The sequence below is a fragment of the Carcharhinus amblyrhynchos genome, chromosome 17 (assembly GCF_965287045.1).
Source record: "Carcharhinus amblyrhynchos chromosome 17, sCarAmb.v2.hapA, whole genome shotgun sequence".
In the NCBI taxonomy this organism is placed as follows: Eukaryota; Metazoa; Chordata; class Chondrichthyes; order Carcharhiniformes; family Carcharhinidae; genus Carcharhinus; species Carcharhinus amblyrhynchos.
In genome coordinates, this window is record NC_137340.1 from 56023842 (window position 1) to 56038431 (window position 14590).

General features: G+C 50.1%; 2 protein-coding genes across 2 annotated transcripts in view; one reads left to right on the forward strand and one right to left on the reverse strand.

The window, feature by feature from the left end:
* Nucleotides 1-6: 6 nt before the first annotated feature.
* Nucleotides 7-1324, forward strand: LOC145354260 (inositol 1,4,5-trisphosphate receptor-interacting protein-like). Its single transcript, XM_080205349.1, has one exon. It carries the CDS (start codon nucleotides 109-111, stop codon nucleotides 595-597), a length of 489 nt encoding a protein of 162 aa, XP_080061475.1. The 5' UTR covers nucleotides 7-108; the 3' UTR covers nucleotides 598-1324.
* A 441-nt stretch (nucleotides 1325-1765) lies between these two features.
* The window catches only part of LOC145354544 (glutathione S-transferase omega-1-like), a 36150-nt gene continuing 23325 nt past the window's right edge, over nucleotides 1766-14590 (reverse strand). The window contains exon 6 of the mRNA XM_080205997.1: nucleotides 1766-3954. Within this exon, the coding sequence (XP_080062123.1) occupies nucleotides 3801-3954 (154 nt within the window). The 3' untranslated portion in view covers nucleotides 1766-3800. The remainder of the gene's footprint in view (nucleotides 3955-14590) is intronic.

The following is a 14590-nucleotide window of genomic DNA, read 5'->3' on the forward strand; positions in this document are numbered from 1 at the left end:
TACTTTGTGCCCCTCCTTGCCAGCGATGCTCACCCTGGCACCGTCCAATCAAACAGCACATCCTGGCCTTTCACATTCGCTGTCTACGAGAAGCGCTTTCTGAAGCTGATGGCTAAGAAGCTTCCGGAAAGTTCCTGCCATCTGATGTGTCTACAAATAGTCTCTTTCCTCCATGAGAAGCAATGCCAGTTGACAGGTGCCAGCGGCCTGACCAACTATCACCTGAAGACAGTTCTGCTCCATCTGCTGTGCACTCGACCCCTGGCAGACTGGCACCATGCCTACTTACAGCACTGTCTCCGTGACTTCCTCAGCTTCCTGGAGAAGGCTCTGCTCGAGAAACGGCTCAACCACTTTATTATTGGCAATGCCTCCGCCCTCGCCAGCCTGGACATCCCGGGCATCTTCCGCTCCGCCCAGCCCCTCAATCTCTTCCGTGGGTTTGTCACACACCGTGCTTGGCATCGCAGGGCGCAAAGGACCTTGGCGGAGATGGTGAAGAACGCAGACGTCCTGGTTCGGGAATACGGTCTGGAATGTGTCAGTAAGGACAGGAGCAGAGGGAGAGACAAGGCAGCCACAACCAACCCCAGCTAGTCCCAGCGCCAGGGTGCAGGTCACCCCACACCACAGGAAACACAACAAACTGAGGGACTGCACTGAGACAACAGACAGAGGAATGAGGACCCTTTACCCCACTGAGGATAGGGTTAGACTACAGACTGCTCCAGAGAGATAGGGAGAGGGGAGAGAGAGAGAGAAAGAGAGAGAGGGGTGGACAGAGAAGAGGAGAGAGAGAGAGACAGAAAGTGGGGAGAGGGATAGAGAGAGACAGAGGACAGAGAGAGAGAGAGAGACACACACACACACACAGGCAGAAAGAGAGGGGAGAGAGGGGGGAAGGGAGAGAGAGATTGAGAGAAACGGGGGGAGAGAGAGACAGAGAGGGAGAGGGAGAGAGGGAGATCTCACTTTGGGCCAGCAGTGGTTACCTGCACACTGACAGACAGTCAGGAGAAGTTGATGGTCACACTCTGAGTGCTGGGAGTTGAACTCCATTGAGAGCTCTGAGCCTGTTGCCTGCAGCAAGTGCAGGGTTGGTTAAAGAAGCAACCTTATATTAAATGTATTTTTGCTACTGAACAATAATAAATGCTATTGCCCAAGCAGCATCGTCTTACAGTCAATTATCAACCCAGATCGAGAGTCAGGATCACATGGATAGCAGATCCAATTTCCTGATTCCATCAGTGATCCAGTCAGTGAAAGATCTAGGATCCGGCACGGAGCCAGGCAGGGGATCACTCAGCAATCCACAACATCAGGGGATCCAGTCCATAAACTTCAAACACAATCATCAGTGCTGAGGGAGCGCCGCACTGTCAGAGGGTCAGCACTGAGGGAGTGCCGCACTGTCAGAGGGTCAGTGCTGAGGGAGTGCCGCACTGTCAGAGGGTCAGTGCTGAGGGAGTGCCGCACTGTCAGAGGGTCAGCGCTGGGGGAGTGCCGCACTGTCAGAGGGTCAGTGCCGAGGGAGTGCCTCACTGTCAGAGGGTCAGTGCTGAGGGAGTGCCGCACTGTCAGAGGGTCAGCGCTGGGGGAGTGCCGCACTGTCAGAGGGTCAGTGCCGAGGGAGTGCCTCACTGTCAGAGGGTCAGTACTGAGGGAGTGCCGCACTGTCAGAGGGTCAGTGCTGAGGTCATTACAAACACTCTCCACATCACTTTTCAGAACCAACCAAGACAATGATTGACACAGAAACCGGTTTACAATCTCCCCCTTTAATCTGTATTTTCCATTCAGACACTGATAGCAGTGATACCAAATATTCACCAAACTCAGGAATCTCCATTTAACCTTTCCACAGGGTGGGAGGGTCAGTAAAACAGGATTAATCTGTCAGGCTGCTGAGTTTAGACACATCAGCGCTGTCTGTGTGAGTGAGGACAGGAATAAACAACACAGGGAATCGGAAACGAGAACAGGAACACTGGGAGCAGCAGAGGAATGCTGCTCAGAGAATCGGGATTGTGTTTCAGTGGAGGAGAAAGTGCCAGAGTGAGTGCTGCTCCAGTCTGTTCCTGGCTCAGGTGGGGTCTGGGACGGGGTCTTCAGCTGCACTGGGATCGCAGTGAGAATGAGCTCCTATAGCTGTGCTGCCTTTGGGGAAAGGTGTCTCACAACACCAGGCTAAAGTCCACCAGGTTTATTAGGTAGAAAACACCACTAGCTTTAGGGGCTCTGCCCCTTCGTCAGGTGAGTGGCGAGTGAGTGGGGAACTCTCCACTCACTTGACGAAGGAGCAGCATTCCGAAAGCTCGTGGCGTTTGCTACCAGATACACCCGTTGGACTTAAACCCGGTGTTGTGAGACTTCTTACTGTGTTTACCCCAGTCCAATGCCGGCATCTCCGCATCATGACTGCCCTCGGAATTCCCAGCGGACACAGCGATGGCAGGCTCAGTCACAGCCCAGATTCTGCTTCTCCGCTCCACTCTCTCGGAAGTTTGGGTAGAGATTGGACAGAGTACAAAAGCATTTTCTCGAATCGTTCTCTGACAGGCAGGAAGAGGGAATGTTTGTGTTATTGACAGGGGGCAGAGTTCTAGTGCCAGTCCGGGATCTGAATCATTTGGGAAAGGGGAAGGAGTAATTATATCAAAAGATCTGACAGAGACAGATTTCCACACACTGTCTGAGTGCTCACTGTCTCAGGGAGTTACAGTGAGGGGTGTGGGGTATATCAGAGTGTTACAGTGAGGGGTGTGGGGTATATCAGAGTGTTACAGTGAGGGGTGTGGGATATATCAGAGTCACAGTGCTCACTGTCTCTGAGCTCTCAGCAGCTAAACAGTGTTATTTCCAGATGGTGACAGGAAGGTATTTCGATAAGGTATCTCTGGGGGTTTGGCTGCATACTTCTGTCCGGGAGTTCCGATCCTGTTCACAAATAGGCAGTGAGCCAAGTAAAATCTGACTTTGCTCAGTCCACAGTGAGTGAAGGTGGGGTGGACTCTCCCAGAGCAAGGATAAAATTATCCCCATGTCCCAGTCTCCCAGAAAACAAGGCACCCCTCCCAGCCAGACAGCAACAGCCCAGACAGCAGTCCCAGACGTCGCTATAAAATCAGAGCAGATTGAGTAAGGATATCGCTGGTGATACTGGGAGTGCGGGACTGGTTAGGGATTTGGTGAAGGTTCATTAATCGTAAGTTTATTCTCCTCCAGACACTGTTGATGTTTCTGAAATCCTGTTCCTGACATTTCCAGCTTCCATTTCCTTATATCTCCAGGATTAATCCAAACAAAGTACTGTAGATGCTGGAAATCAGAAATAAAAACAGAAAGTTCTGGGTAAACCTACTGGCAGCGTCTGTGGAGAGAGACAGAGTTTCCAGTCTGTCTGTCCCTCCTTCAGAGATAAACAGAGGGAATTACATTTCTGCCTCTCTTGGTTCTGACAAGTTATCCGGACTTGAAACCTGGTGGAATTTTACTGGTACGTCCAGCTGAAGTCCATACAATCCCGCTCGAGGCCAACGGAGAATCCCGTTCTCCGAGCCTGGCCCACCCCCAGAATCAGGGCCGGCGGAACGGTAAAATTCCACCCTCTGTCTCTCTCCACAGACGCTGCCAGACCTGCTGAGTTTATCCGGTATGTTCTGTTTTTTAATCCAAAGTTGAGCTGACAGTTCCTTGACTCCTGGGTCAGATTTCTGTCAGAGTGCGGTACACCGGATAGGGTCTGGAGAACATCCTGTGAAGGGACTGCTCTCAGCCGGGGGATAGGGGAGCTGTGTTCACAGCTGGTAGTCACATGCTGCAGGGTCACCCCCGAAGTACAGCTGACTGAAACCTCGGTAGGCGTCAGGGTCATGGCCAGTGGCCTTGGTGGCAGGATCTTGCCGCATGAGTTTCATCCACTGCTGCAGTTTGGGGGCTTTCTCCAGGTACCTGAGAAAACAGAGATTTAACAAACACAAGATAATCGATCATCAGCCCCAGTCCTGAGCAGACCCCAGCTCCAGGCATTACCTACCCCCCACCCTGCACCCCTCCCGCACCAGGGGCAAGCTTTCTGTGTAAATCCAGCCACCCTGTCACCCACTCACTGAGATTCACCCACACATCGAGCACACAACACGGAGATTCAGCCCAAACACTGCCTGCTAGCCCTTACCCTCCGCATGAGTAAATAGTTCCTTATAGGACAGTCCGCCCATTCCAGGTACTAGTCTAGTGACTGTCACTGAATATATTTACATTTTTATTTCAACAAGGAGACCAGTAAGATACACAGTACTAGTTTAGTTTAGTTTAGTTTTAGTTAAGCTGGGCAGTATAATCGGTGCAGGCTTGGAGGGCTGAAAGGCCTGATTCTGTGCTGTAATTTTCTTTGTTCTTTGTCCTACTCCCAATGTGGTCTCAGCAATGCCCAGCACAACTGCAGCATAAGGTCCTTACACTTGTATTCAATAAGATTCCATTAGCTTCCCTCATTGCTTGCTGCACCTGTACAGGAGCCTTTTGTGATTCATGCACTGAGACACCCAGATCCCTCTGTATCTCAGAACTCTGCAATCTCTCACCATTTAGATAATTAGTTTCATCTTTATTCTTTTTGCCAAAATGGATAATTTCATTTTTGTCCACATTATGCTCCATTTGCCAGATCTTTTCCCACTCATTTACCTTTCACACTGGTGTGCTAGACTTCCTCCATCGTTGAGGATGGGGTTATTTGTGGAGCTTCCTCCTCCAGTGAGTTGTTTAATTTTCCCACCAACATTCACACTTGATCCGGCAGGACTGCAGAGCTTAGATCTGGTCTGTTGGTTATGGGAGCACTTAGCTCTGTCTACCAACTAACTTTTACAGATGCCCCATAGAAAGCATTCTTTCTGGTTGTATCACAGCTTGGTCTGGGCTCCTGCTCTGCCCAAGACTGCAAGGAACTACAAAAGGTCGTGAATGTAGCCCAATCCATCACACAAACCAGCCTCCCATCCATTGACTCTGTCTATACTTCCTGCTGCCTGAGCAAAGCAGCCAACATAATTAAGGACCCCACACACCCCGGACATTCTCTTTTCCACCTTCTTCAATCAGGAAAAAGGTACAAAAGTCTGAGGTCACGTACCAACTGAGTCAAGAAAAGCTTCTTCCCTGCTGCTGTCAGACTTTTGAATGGACCTACCTCGCATTAAGGCGATCTTTCTCTTCACCCTCGCTATAACTGTAACACTACATTCCGCACCCTCTCCTTTCCTTCTCTATGAACGGTATGTTTTGTCTGTGTAGCACACAAGAAACAATATTTTTCACTGTATACTAATACATGTGACAATAATAAATCAAATTAAAAAAAGTCATTTGCTCTTTATGCCATTTGGAATGCAAGTAATCCTGTTTGGTATCTTCACCAGGTTGACACCTCATGTTTAGGTGTGCCTGGTGCTGCCCCTGGCATACCCTCCTGGCAGTGTAGAGTGCGGGATATACCGGGCCATGAGGTTACAGATTCTGCTGGAGGACAATTCACAGCGTCTCATGGATGCCCAGTCTTGAGTTGCTAGAATTGTTCAAAGTCTGTCCCATTTAGCCGGGTGATAGTCCCACACAACACGATGGAGTTTATTCTCAGTGTGAAGGCCGGACTTTTTTAATTCATCTGTGGGACACGGGCATCGCTGGCTGGCCAGATTTATTGCCCATCCCTAGCTGCCCTTGAGAACGTGGTGGTGAGCTGCCTTCTGGAATCACTGTCGTCCATGTTCTGTGGGTTGATCCACAATGCCGTTAGGGAGGGAATTTTAACCTGGCGACAGTGAAGGAACGGTGATATATTTCCAAGTCAGGATGGTGAGGGGTTTGGAGGGGAACTTGCAGCTGGTGATGTTCCTATGTGTCTGCTGTCCCTGGTCTTTCTAGATGGAAGTGGTGGTGGGTTTGGAAGGTGCTGTCTCAGGATCTTTGGTGAATTGCTGCAGTGAATCTTGTAGATAGTACACACGGCTGCTACTGAGGGTCGGTGATGGAGGGAGTGGATGTTTGTGGATGTGATGCCAATCAAACGGGGCTGCTTTGTCCTGGATGGTGTCGAGCTTCTCGAGTGTTGTTGGAGCTGCTCCCATCCAGGCAAATGGGGAGTGACTGTGCCTTACAGATTGTGGATAGAATTTGAGGAGTCAGGAGGTGGGTTACTCCCCACAGGATTCCCACCTCTGAGCTGCTCTTGTAGCCGCTGTGTTTATGTGGTGAGTCCAGTTGAGTTTCTGGTCAATGGTAACCTCAAGGATGTTGACAGTATGGGACATTCAGTGATGGTGGCACCATTGAATGTCAAGGGGCGGTGGTTAGAGTGTCTCTTATTGGAGATGATCATTGCCTGCCAGCTGTGTGACACAAATGTTACTTGCCAGTTATCAGCCCAAACCTGGATATTGTCCAGATCTTGTTGCATTTGAACATGGACTGCTTCAGTATCTGAGGAGTTGCGAATGGTGCTGAACATTGTGCAATCATTGGGGAACATCCCCACTTCTGACCTTATGATGGAGGGAAGGTCACTGATGAAGCAGCTGAAGATTGTTGGGCCTCAGACACTCCCCTGAGGGACTCCTGCAGAGATGTCCTGGAGCTGAGATGACTGACCCCCCACAACCACAACCATCTTCCTATGTACCAGGTATGACTCCAACCAGCGGAGAGTTTGCCCCCCGATCCCCACTGATGCCTTTGTCTCCTCAGGGACTGTGCAATGGTCACTCCCACTGATACTGTCATGGATGGATGTATTTGCACCTGGTGGGTTGGTGAGAATGAGGTTGTAGATTTTTCCCTCTTGGCTCTCTCTGCCACATTGCCAGTCCAGCAGAGGGAGTCAGCCAGCTGCCTCCGTGTGGTTCCACCAAACCACTCGGTGCTGGACATTGAACCTCAGAGCATAATTGAACAGATACTGAACAATTCAGGCCTATACTCTCCGGAATTTAGAAGAATGAGGGGAGATCAATTTGACGTATAAAAGATGATAAAAGGTATAGAGTCATTGTCATTGTATCATAGAGGTTTACAGCAGGGAAACAGGCCCTTCGGCCCAACATCTCCATGCCGCCCTTTGTTTTAAACCCCTAAGCTAGTCCCAATTGTCCGCATTTGGCCCATATCCGTCTATATCCATTGTACCCGTGTAACTGTCTAAATCTTTTCTAAAAGACAAAATTGTACCCACCTCTACTACTACCTCTGGCAGCTTGTTCCAGACACTCACCACCCTCTGGGTGAAGAACTCGCCCCTCTGGACACTTTTGTATCTCTCCCCTCTCACCTTAAATCTGTGCCCTCTAGTTTTAGTCTCCCCTACCTTTAGGAAAAGATATTGACTATCTAGCTGATCTGTACCCCTCATTATTTTATAGACCTCTATAAGATCACCCCTCAGCCTCCTGCACTCCAGAGAAAAAAGTCCCAGTCTATTCAGCCTCTCCTTATAACTCAATCCATCAAGTCCTGGTAGCATCCCAGTAAATCTCTTCTGCACTCTTTCCATTTAATAATATCCTTTCTATAATAGGATATGGAGAAAGTAGATGTGGAGTAGATGCTTGTGGGGCATGCTAGGATGAGAGGTCACAGTCTTAGGATAAGGGATAACAAATTTAAAACAGAGTTGAGGAGAAACTATTAATTCCAAAGGGTTGTGAGTCTGTGGAATTTGCTGCCCCAAAGTGCAGTGGGTGCCGGGACAGTGAGTAAATTTAAGGAGGAGTTAGACAGATTGGTAATTGGGAATGGGGTGAAGGGTTATGGGGAGGAGGCAAGAAAATGGAGATAAGGAGCATATCAGCCATGACCGAATGACGGAGCAGACTCGATGGGCCGAATGGCCTAATTCTGTTCCTATACTTTATGAATCTTATGAATTTACAATCTCATCTGAACTCCCATAAATTCCTGAGACTGCAACGTCATCACTCAGATAGGAGGATGCCAATTAGTTGCTGCCATTCTGACTGAATGAGTGACTGGTTCCTGGTCACTGGGTTTTAATCTGTCAGTGTGCAGGCACGGTTAAAGAGAGAGAAGTGGAGCTCGGGAGCTGGCGCGGTCTCAGGAATGTGTGGTATTTCCTGAATTAAGTGCTGATTGGATGGACTTTCTGTGGTCAGTACATTCCTCTGTGAGTCACACAGCTCCTTAAACAAACACATCAGACTCAAAAGGTGCAAGTTACAAGCAGTAATATCACAAAATGTGTTAATCTCACCCGGGACACACTCTCACTGCAGATAAAGCAAAGGGAGTTTGAGATAACCTTGTTAAAGATTTGGACAGTAATGATATGGACTGTCATTACTCCCTGTCTGCCTCTCGGCTGGGATTCAGTGGCTCTGGAAGTTTGGGAAGGGATGTTCTTACCACTGCAGGCACATCAGAAAAGTCAGCAACACTTTCAATCATTCATCTCACAATCTGAGACCGAGACTTCCACCTATCCTCTTCCTGCTTCTAGATTTCTTCCTGTTGTGTAGCTTGGTGATCTCCAAAAGCATTCTCCCATCATCCCAAAACCAGCACAGGGTGAGATACAGAGTAAAGCTCCCTCTACACTGTCCCCATCAAACACTCCCAGGACAGGTACAGCACGGGGTTAGATACAGAGTAAAGCTCCCTCTACACTGTCCCCCATCAAACACTCCCAGGACAGGTACAGCACGGGGTTAGATACAGAGTAAAGCTCCCTCTACACTGTCCCCCATCAAACACTCCCAGGACAGGTACAGCACGGGGTTAGATACAGAGTAAAGCTCCCTCTACACTGTCCCCCATCAAACACTCCCAGGACAGGTACAGCACGGGGTTAGATACAGAGTAAAGCTCCCTCTACACTGTCCCCCATCAAACACTCCCAGGACAGGTACAGCACAGGGTTAGATACAGAGTAAAGCTCCCTCTACACTGTCCCCATCAAACACTCCCAGGACAGGTACAGCACAGGGTTAGATACAGAGTAAAGCTCCCTCTACACTGTCCCCCATCAAACACTCCCAGGACAGGTACAGCACAGGGTTAGATACAGAGTAAAGCTCCCTCTACACTGTCCCCCATCAAACACTCCCAGGACAGGTACAGCACGGGTTAGATACAGAGTAAAGCTCCCTCTACACTGTCCCCTCATCAAACACTCCCAGGACAGGTACAGCACGGGGTTAGATACAGAGTAAAGCTCCCTCTACACTGTCCCCTCATCAAACACTCCCAGGACAGGTACAGCACGGGTTAGATACAGAGTAAAGCTCCCTCTACACTGTCCCCCCATCAAACACTCCCAGGACAGGTATAGCACGGGGTTAGATACAGAGTAAAGCTCCCTCTACACTGTCCCCCCATCAAACACTCCCAGGACAGGTGCAGCACGGGGTTAGATACAGAGTAAAGCTCCCTTTACACTGTCCCCATCAAACACTCCCAGGACAGGTACAGCACGGGGTTAGATACAGAGTAAAGCTCCCTTTACACTGTCCCCATCAAACACTCCCAGGACAGGTACAGCACGGGGTTAGATACAGAGTAAAGCTCCCTCTACACTGTCCCCCCATCAAACACTCCCAGGACAGGTACAGCACGGGGTTAGATACAGAGTAAAGCTCCCTTTACACTGTCCCCATCAAACACTCCCAGGACAGGTACAGCACGGGGTTAGAAACAGAGTAAAGCTCCCTCTACACTGTCCCCCCATCAAACACTCCCAGGACAGGTACAGCACGGGGTTAGATACAGAGTAAAGCTCCCTCTACACTGTCCCCCATCAAACACTCCCAGGACAGGTACAGCACGGGGTTAGTTACAGAGTAAAGCTCCCTCTACACTGTCCCCCCATCAAACACTCCCAGGACAGGTACAGCACGGGGTTAGTTACAGAGTAAAGCTCCCTCTACACTGTCCCCCCATCAAACACTCCCAGGACAGGTACAGCACGGGGTTAGTTACAGAGTAAAGCTCCCTCTACACTGTCCCCCATCAAACACTCCCAGGACAGGTACAGCACGGGGTTAGATACAGAGTAAAGCTCCCTCTACACTGTCCCCCATCAAACACTCCCAGGACAGGTACAGCACGGGGTTAGAACATAAGAACATAAGAAATAGGAGCAGGAGTAGGCCATCTAGCCCTTCGAGCCTGCCCCGCCATTCAATAAGATCATGGCTGATCTGTTGTGGCTCAGTTCCACTTTCCCGCCCTCTCCCCATAACCCTTAATCCCCTCTCTTATCAAGAACCCATCAACCCGCTTCTTAAAAATATTTAGCGAGGCAGCCTCCACCACTTCAACGGGCAGAGAATTCCAGAGATTCACCACCCTTTGAGTGAAGAAGTTCCTCCTCAACTCCGTTCTAAACTGCCTCCCCTTTATCTTGAGGCTGTGCCCCCTAGTCCTACTGTCTTTTTTGAGCGGGAAGAGTCTCTCCACCTCTATCCTATCCATCCCATTCATCATCTTATACGTCTCAATGAGATCTCCCCTCATTCTTCTAAACTCTAACGAGTACAAGCCTAGTTTATACAGCCTCTCCTCATAGCTCAATCCCCTCAACTCCGGTATCAGCCTAGTAAACCTCCTCTGCACTCCCTCCAGGGCCAAAATATCCTTGCGCAGGTGCGGCGCCCAAAACTGCACACAGTACTCCAGCTGCGGCCTCACCAATGCCCTATACAGCCGCAGCAAGACCTCCCTACTTTTATATTCAATCCCCCTCGCTATGAAGGCCAGCATCCCATTCGCCTTCCTGACCACCTGCTGCACCTGCAAGCTGGGTTTTTGCGACTCATGCACAAGGACCCCGAGGTCCCTCTGCACCGTCGCCTGCTGCAGTTTTTCGCCACGTAAGTAATAGTCCTTCCTACCATTCTTCCTACCAAAGTGGACCACCTCACACTTGCCAACATTAAATTCCATTTGCCATTTCCTGGCCCATTCGCCCAGCCTATCTAGATCCTTCTGCAGACTCTCCACACCCTCCGCACAATTTGCCTTTCCCCCAATCTTGGTGTCATCAGCAAATTTCGACACCCTGCACTCGGTTCAATCCTCCAGATCATCTATATAAATGGTAAATAGCTGAGGCCCCAGCACCGACCCCTGGGGCACCCCACTAGTCACCAACCGGCAATCCGAATAGCACCCATTGACCCCCACTCTCTGCTTCCTATTTGACAACCAATCCTCTATCCACGCTAACACCCTACCCCCAACTCCATGTCCCCTGACCTTCTGCAATAACCTCTTGTGAGGTACCTTGTCAAAAAAGCTCCCTCTACACTGTCCCCCATCAAACACTCCCAGGACAGGTACAGCACGGGGTTAGATACAGAGTAAAGCTCCCTCTACACTGTCCCCCATCAAACACTCCCAGGACAGGTACAGCACGGGGTTAGTTACAGAGTAAAGCTCCCTCTACACTGTCCCCCATCAAACACTCCCAGGACAGGTACAGCACGGGGTTAGTTACAGAGTAAAGCTCCCTCTACACTGTCCCCCATCAAACACTCCCAGGACAGGTACAGCACAGGGTTAGATACAGAGTAAAGCTCCCTCTACACTGTCCCCCATCAAACACTCCCAGGACAGGTACAGCACGGGTTAGATACAGAGTAAAGCTCCCTCTACACTGTCCCCCATCAAACACTCCCAGGACAGGTACAGCACGGGGTTAGATACAGAGTAAAGCTCCCTCTACACTGTCCCCATCAAACACTCCCAGGACAGGTACAGCACGGGGTTAGATACAGAGTAAAGCTCCCTCTACACTGTCCCCCAACAAACACTCCCAGGACAGGTACAGCACGGGGTTAGATACAGAGTAAAGCTCCCTCTACACTGTCCCCCAACAAACACTCCCAGGACAGGTACAGCACGGGGTTAGATACAGAGTAAAGCTCCCTCTACACTGTCCCCATCAAACACTCCCAGGACAGGGGCAGCACGGGGTTAGATACAGAGTAAAGCTCCCTCTACACTGTCCCCCATCAAACACTCCCAGGACAGGTACAGCACGGGGTTATATACAGAGTAAAGCTCCCTCTACACTGTCCCCTCATCAAACACTCCCAGGACAGGTACAGCACGGGGTTAGATACAGAGTAAAGCTCCCTCTACACTGTCCCCCATCAAACACTCCCAGGACAGGTACAGCACGGGGTTAGATACAGAGTAAAGCTCCCTCTACACTGTCCCCCATCAAACACTCCCAGGACAGGTACAGCACAGGGTTAGATACAGAGTAAAGCTCCCTCTACACTGTCCCCATCAAACACTCCCAGGACAGGTACAGCACAGGGTTAGATACAGAGTAAAGCTCCCTCTACACTGTCCCCCCATCAAACACTCCCAGGACAGGTACAGCACGGGGTTAGATACAGAGTAAAGCTCCCTCTACACTGTCCCCCCATCAAACACTCCCAGGACAGGTACAGCACAGGGTTAGATACAGAGTAAAGCTCCCTCTACACTGTCCCCCATCAAACACTCCCAGGACAGGTACAGCACGGGGTTAGATACAGAGTAAAGCTCTCTCTACACTGTCCCCATCAAACACTCCCAGGACAGGTACAGCACGGGGTTAGATACAGAGTAAAGCTCCCTCTACACTGTCCCCATCAAACACTCCCAGGACAGGTACAGCACGGGGTTAGATACAGAGTAAAGCTCCCTCTACACTGTCCCCCATCAAACACTCCCAGGACAGGTACAGCACGGGGTTAGATACAGAGTAAAGCTCCCTCTACACTGTCCCCCATCAAACACTCCCAGGACAGGTACAGCACGGGGTTAGATACAGAGTAAAGCTCCCTCTACACTGTCCCCCATCAAACACTCCCAGGACAGGTACAGCACGGGTTAGATACAGAGTAAAGCTCCCTCTACACTGTCCCCCATCAAACACTCCCAGGACAGGTACAGCACGGGGTTAGATACAGAGTAAAGCTCCCTCTACACTGTCCCCCATCAAACACTCCCAGGACAGGTACAGCACGGGGTTAGATACAGAGTAAAGCTCCCTCTACAGTCTCTGCATTGTGCCAGCACCGATATTTTCTGTGTCTGGCTGTCAGGTTCATGGTGTGGGTACATCGATGACATTTTCTTCCTCTGGCCTCATGGTGAACAATCACTGAAACAACTATATGATGATATCAACAAATTCCACCCCACCATCAGACTCACCATGGACTATTCCCCAGAATCAGTTGCATTCTTGGACACACGCATCTCCATTAAGGACGGTCACCTCAGCACCTCACTGTACCGCAAGCCCACAGACAATCTCACAATGCTCCACTTCTCCAGTTTCCACCCTAAACATGTTAAAGAAGCCATTCCCTATGGACAAGCCCTCCGTATACACAGGATTTGCTCAGATGAGGAGGATCGTGACAGACACCTCCAGACCCTGAAAGATGCCCTCGTAAGAACAGGATACGGTGCTCGACTCATAGATCGGCAGTTTCGATGCGCCACAGCGAAAAACCGCACCGATCTCCTCAGAAGACAAACACGGGACACAGTGGACAGAGTTCCCTTCGTCGTCCAGTACTTCCCCGGAGCGGAGAAGCTACGACATCTTCTCCGGAGTCTTCAACATATCATTGATGAAGACGAACATCTCGCCAGGGCCATCCCCACACCCCCACTTCTTGCTTTCAGACAACCACACAACCTCAAACAGACCATTGTTCGCAGCAAACTACCCAGCCTTCAGGAGAACAGTGACCACAATACCACACAACCCTGTCACAGCAACCTCTGCAAGACATGCCGGATCATCGACATGGATACCATCATCACACGTGAGAATACCATCCACCAGGTACGTGGTAAATACTCTTGCAACTCGGCCAACATTGTCTACCTGATACGTTGCAAGAAAGGATGTCCCGAAGCATGGTACATTGGGGAGACCATGCAGACGCTACGACAACGGATGAATGAACATCGCTCGACAGTCACCAGGCAAGACTGTTCCCTTCCTGTTGGCGAACACTTCAGTGGTCACGGGCATTCAGCCTCTGACCTTCGGGTAAGCATTCTCCAAGGCGGCCTTCACAACACACGACAGCGCAGAGTCGCTGAGCAGAGACTGATAGCCAAGTTCCGCACACATGAGGACGGTCTCAACAGGGATCTTGGGTTCATGTCGCACTATCTGTAACCCCCGTGACTTGCCTGGGTTTGCAAAACCTCACTTACTGTACTGTCTGGAGACAATACACATCTCTTTAAACTGTGATCAGTGCTCCTTCCACTCACATTGTCAGCCACTTCAGGTCTTGAACAGCAGGTTAGGTGTAAGGATTCGCATTTTAATCAGTAATCTCTAAACTGTCTGTGCTTTATATGCTCTGTCTGAGGCCAGAACTCTCCATTCACCTGACGAAGAGGGTAACCCCTCGAAAGCTTGTGAGAATATTATCAAATAAATAGGTTGGACTAAAACCTGGTGTTGTCAGACTTTTTACTGTGTCAGGTTCAGGCTGCTCTTCTTCTCTGACGTCCCCCCACTGCCCTCCCCACCTCCACTCTCCGTCCC

What these genes read in the sequence shown, in the direction of transcription:
- LOC145354260 (XM_080205349.1), top strand. Translation starts at nt 109, where the DNA reads ATGGCTAAGAAGCTTCCGGAAAGTTCCTGCCATCTGATGTGTCTACAA.